Source organism: Stegostoma tigrinum, chromosome 39, assembly GCF_030684315.1.
Source record: "Stegostoma tigrinum isolate sSteTig4 chromosome 39, sSteTig4.hap1, whole genome shotgun sequence".
NCBI lineage: Eukaryota > Metazoa > Chordata > Chondrichthyes > Orectolobiformes > Stegostomatidae > Stegostoma > Stegostoma tigrinum.
This window is the reverse complement of record NC_081392.1, coordinates 19,067,044-19,072,017: the sequence shown is the minus strand read 5'-3', so window position 1 is coordinate 19,072,017 and position 4,974 is coordinate 19,067,044. Positions and strand designations below refer to the sequence as shown.

At 46.7% G+C, this 4,974-nt stretch overlaps 1 protein-coding gene across 1 annotated transcript; it reads left to right on the top strand.

Moving 5' to 3' along the window:
• The first annotated feature begins 676 nt into the window (after positions 1 to 676).
• socs9 (suppressor of cytokine signaling 9) lies at positions 677 to 4,524 on the top strand. Its single transcript, XM_048522637.2, has 2 exons — positions 677 to 1,970; positions 2,092 to 4,524. Exon 2 carries the CDS (start codon positions 2,319 to 2,321, stop codon positions 3,621 to 3,623), a length of 1,305 nt encoding a protein of 434 aa, XP_048378594.1. The 5' UTR covers positions 677 to 1,970; positions 2,092 to 2,318; the 3' UTR covers positions 3,624 to 4,524.
• The last annotated feature ends 450 nt before the right edge of the window (positions 4,525 to 4,974 follow it).

Here is a 4,974-nt window from a genome sequence, read left to right as displayed (position 1 = left end):
TTTGTTGACCTGCCGTTCACGGTATGAGCGCTGGGGGAACTGAGGGCGCTGCCGGCGGCGGCTACGTTGACCCGCAGTTCACAGTATGAGCGCTGGGGGAGCTGAGGGCGCTGCCGGCGGCGGCTACGTTGACCCGCAGTTCACGTTATCGCTGACTGTGGCCATCTTTCTCTCCTTAGGGGCTCTCTTTTATATTATTATCTTCGTCTTCTCCAGAACCGGGATCGGGGCGTCTTAGTGACCTCTTCGACATACCTCCATAAACCCACTTAACCAGACCCACTACCCTTTATTCCTACTCCCTTACCAACCAATTCCACCAAATAATAACCAATTCCACAAAAATAACCTCAATTCCCTAAAATTACCCCTTCTCCTACAAATAACCAACCACCCAAATATCATTCAACTTACCCTCCCCCAAATTCACACCAACCCTTCCTCCACAATACCCTATTCCCATAATAAATAACCCCAAACACCTAACCCAAACCATAATTCCCCTTTCCCCTCGTACCCAATTCCCTGATAATTCCCCTTTTCCCATCGTTACCCTATTCCCTGATAATTTCTCCTTTTCCCATCATTACCCTAATCCCTGATAATTCCCCTTTTCCCATCATTACCCTATTCCCTGATAATTCTCCTTTCCCCTCGTAACCCTATTCCCTGATAATTTCCCCCTTTTCCATCATTACCCCTTTCCCTGATAATTTCCCCTTTTCCCCCATTACCCTATTCCCTGATAATTTCCCCTGTTCCCATTGTTACCCTATTCCCTGATAATTTCCCCTTTTCCCATCATTACCCTATTCCCTGATAATTTCCCCTTTTCCCATCGTTACCCTATTCCCTGATAATTTCTCCTTTTCCCATCGTTACCCCTTTCCCTGATAATTTCCCCCTTTCCCCCATTACCCTATTCCCTGATAATTTCCCCTTTTCCCATCGTTACCCTATTCCCTGATAATTTCTCCTTTTCCCCTCGTTACCCTATTCCCTGATAATTTCCCCTTTTCCCATCGTTACCCCTTTCCCTGATAATTTCCCCTTTTCCCCCGTTACCCTATTCCCTGATAATTTCCCCTTTTCCCCTCGTTATCCCATTCCCTGATAAGTTCCCCTTTTCCCCTCGTTACCCTAATCCCTGATAATTACCCCTTTTTCCCTCGTTACCCTATTCCCTGATAATTTCCCCTTTTCCCCTCGTTATCCCATTCCCTGATAAGTTCCCCTTTTCCCCTCGTTACCCCATTCCCTGATAATTACCCCTTTTTCCCTCATTACCCTATTCCCTGGTAATTTCCCCTTTTCCCTCGTTACCCCATTCCCTGATAATTACCCATTTTCCCTTCTGTTACCCCCTTTCCCCGACAATTCTCCTATTCCCTGATAATTAACCCCTTTTCCCATTATTCTTTCTCTTTTCCAAGTAGTTACCCCTTTTTCAGATAGTTACCCTTCTTTGCTGATAATAACCTCCTTTCCCCTGGAGTTAGCTTTGAATTCTTCAATACCTGAGATTTAGCAGCCGTTCCCTGAGTTTTAATCCGGCATGTAATGGACGTTGACTTGCCATTTTCTGGGTATTGACTCTGGTTTACCTGGGAATGCTGGATAATGGGGGGCATGGAATGGGGAATGTACGTTCAAGCCTGTTATCAAGTAAATATATCCAGATATTTGGTGGTATTCACATCCAGATGGAAGTGTTCCTGTATCAGGTCTAGTTAAATGTGAAGCATGGAAGTTCCTCAGGTAGATTCACTGCCAGTTCCTTGGGGCTGCAGCTGGGCAGCACAGTTCCAGGTTTGCACTGTTAGCTGGCTCACTCATTGACCTGGAGCTCCAGGACTGGAATAACCAACCCCCTCACACTGATTTCCCCCGAAGTCATGATTGAGTTTATTCTTCTGCTCTTTTGCTCCTTGTGACTGTTGCCCAAAAGGGACAAAGGGTGAAGTTATCAGGTGAGAGACTGCCTGTGTGTCCTGTCTCCCTGTATCCAATATATCCTGTGACCACACTACACCATCCTCAGCATGGGAACAGTTGTGCCCACTTATTCATGTCCTTTCATCTCTTTTGCAGTGAGTTTCTCTGTGGAGATTCTAGGGAGGTTTCTGAATCAGATTTGAAGGGAATTCTGAACTCAGTACAGGACGAGATGGCTACTCAAATCTTCCGCCATGCTTCCAAGTCTCAGCCGACATTAATGGATTCAATCTGCCGTCACCCTTTCAGCAAGGGTTTTTCTTAAACCTCAGACTCACAGCCAACACTGAATTGCGGGAGCTGCTGGCTTGCTCCCAGAAACCATGTCAGAGTCGCAAGAGAATGAGAAGCCGGAGAAAGATAAGCAGGCTGTGAGACCAAAGGTCCGACGAGGAGATCCAGAAGATCAGAGGGGGAGCCGGAGCAAAAAGAAAAACAAAAATTCCCACAAATCCGATCTGCCCGCTGGCACTTCAGGCTGCAGACAGAAGGAGAATGTCAGGAGTCATTTGGGCAGGAAATTAGGAAGACAGAGCCCAGATCAGACTCAAGAGGATTCCCATAATGTGGGAGCGTGCAAACTACACAGCAGATCCTTGAAGCAGCGGATTCAGGATGTTGTGGGTCAGTGCTTCCCTATTAAATCCCACAGCCTCCACTCTGCCACCTTATCCTCCTCCAGAAGAAAGATTCACATCAGTGAACTGATGCTTGATAAATGCCCTTTCCCCGCTGGTACAGATTTGGCACAGAAATGGTACCTGATCAAGCAGCACACTGCCCCTGTCTCACAGAGCTTGCCAATGCTGGATGCTGCATCTTCTGGCGGGACACCTGTGGAGGATGAAGATGACCGTTTGCGGGAGAGAAGGCGGATCAGCATCGAGCAGGGGGTTGAGCCTCCTCCCCACGCACAGATTCACACCTTTGAGGTAACAGCACAGATCAATCCCTTGTACAAACTAGGGCCCAAACTGGCGCCAGGAATGAACGAGCTGGCTGGAGATGACCGGGCCACCCTCCAGGTACAGGAAAGCACATCAGTTGAAGAGTTGCCCCCTCCCCAAGTGCCCCCAGAGCAGGTGGAGATCAAAGATGGCTATCGCGCTCACACTCAGATTGACTATATCCACTGCCTGGTGCCCGACCTCTTAGAGTTGACCACTTTTCCCTGTTACTGGGGAGTGATGGACCGATACCAAGCTGAGGCTTTGCTTGAGGGTAAACCAGAGGGAGCCTTTCTACTGCGCGATTCTGCCCAGGAGGACTACCTCTTCTCTGTCAGTTTCCGCAGATATAGCCGCTCCCTGCACGCACGCATTGAGCAATGGAATCACAACTTCAGCTTTGATGTCCACGACCCCAGTGTTTTCCACGCTCCCACTGTCACCGGCCTCCTTGAACATTACAAGGATCCAAACTCTTGCATGTTCTTCGAACCTCTGCTCTCCAACCCCATCAACAGGACCTTCCCATTCAGTCTCCAGCACATCTGTCGAGCAGCCATTTCCAGCTGCTCCACTTACGACGGGATTGACTTGCTCCCGATTCCCAACACCCTGAAGGAATATCTGAAGGAATATCACTACAAGCAGAAGGTGCGAGTACGGAGGCTCGACACCAGGTGAAACAAGAGAAACTGAACTGTAAATCAACCTCCCTCCAAGCTCTCGAGCGGGGGGGGTGGGGGGGAGTGTAAATCAGCTTTAAATAACAACTCTCTTTATTGTTCACTATTTATTTGAAGGCTGCAAAATCCAGTCTTTCTTTGGGTTTTTTCCTCTGTACTAATTTTATGTTCATCAAAGCACCAAAATATTTTCGCATAAAGCCCGGTGATGTACAATGTGAAGTTCCTTTGACACTGTCCCATCAACACTCACTGCCCTATTGTCCCCAAATTTCTCAGGAGTCACAGTCCTCCTACCCAATTGGATATTTTATCTGTTTCCTACACCAGCCATCCTGTGTGTGATTGCTACCCCTGGAGCTAGTGAATACCCAATTGAAAATGACCAACTAATTTCACGTCAGCTTGCACATTAAGGATTTTACATTTGTCATTCAGACTGAATTGAAACACAGAGCTCAGAGGTGAAACCCCATTGCTGTCCTGGACGTTATTTTGATTTACCAAATTCTCCAGATTCCTTTCCCCTGCCACCCTCTGCACCCCTGCCCCCCCACCCCAGTTCAGTCAATCAGTAATCCAAACTTAGAAACTTTCCATTTATAACTTTGATGCACACACTAAGACTGAAGATTGAAATCAGTGTGGGGACCACTACAGACAGCTGCTTTGTTAAGGATTTAGTTGCTGCACTGACTCAGTGTGAACATGGACCACGTTATTTGCGGGTAATTAAGTAATGTTGTTTTCAGAGATTCTATCTCTGTCTGTTGGCTGTGTTTCCTGTACCATAAAGTGTATGGACTGTTAGATTGCATTGTGCACTGCTATTGATCAGAATGCAATCTTAATCTGGCACATGATTGATGCAATGTCTGTCATTAAATCCTGCAACATGACTTTTTAAGGCTGTAATGTCATCGAGTAACTTCCGACAATAAAGCCACCGCCAGTTTCGGTCCTGAGATGTGCTCATAGTGGGAGAGAGCTTGATGACAAAGTTCAGGTCAGAATTTGGGGTTCGCTGTACTTCTCAGCACCTCTTAGGTTGAGAAATACAATAGAAAATTCCTGGTGTCGATCATTATCGATAGCAACTGACCTTTCTTACTCCCAAATCCTGCTACAAAGGATCGCTGTTTTACTGCCTCCATGTTCAAACAGTTCCTACATTCTGTTGAGGCTGCTACAAGGGTCACTTGCAGTGTCTTTCCTGATGCTTAAGAATACTTATGTAGGTACAATTTGAAAATCTTCATTGCTAGGTAATGGGACAGGTTGATGAGGTTACAAGTTCTGAGCAGCCACTTTGTGACTTATAATCATATTTTTCACTTGTGTAATTCTTT

Excerpts from the sequence above, each read along its gene's own strand:
- socs9 (XM_048522637.2), top strand. The coding sequence starts at position 2,319 with ATGTCAGAGTCGCAAGAGAATGAGAAGCCGGAGAAAGATAAGCAGGCT.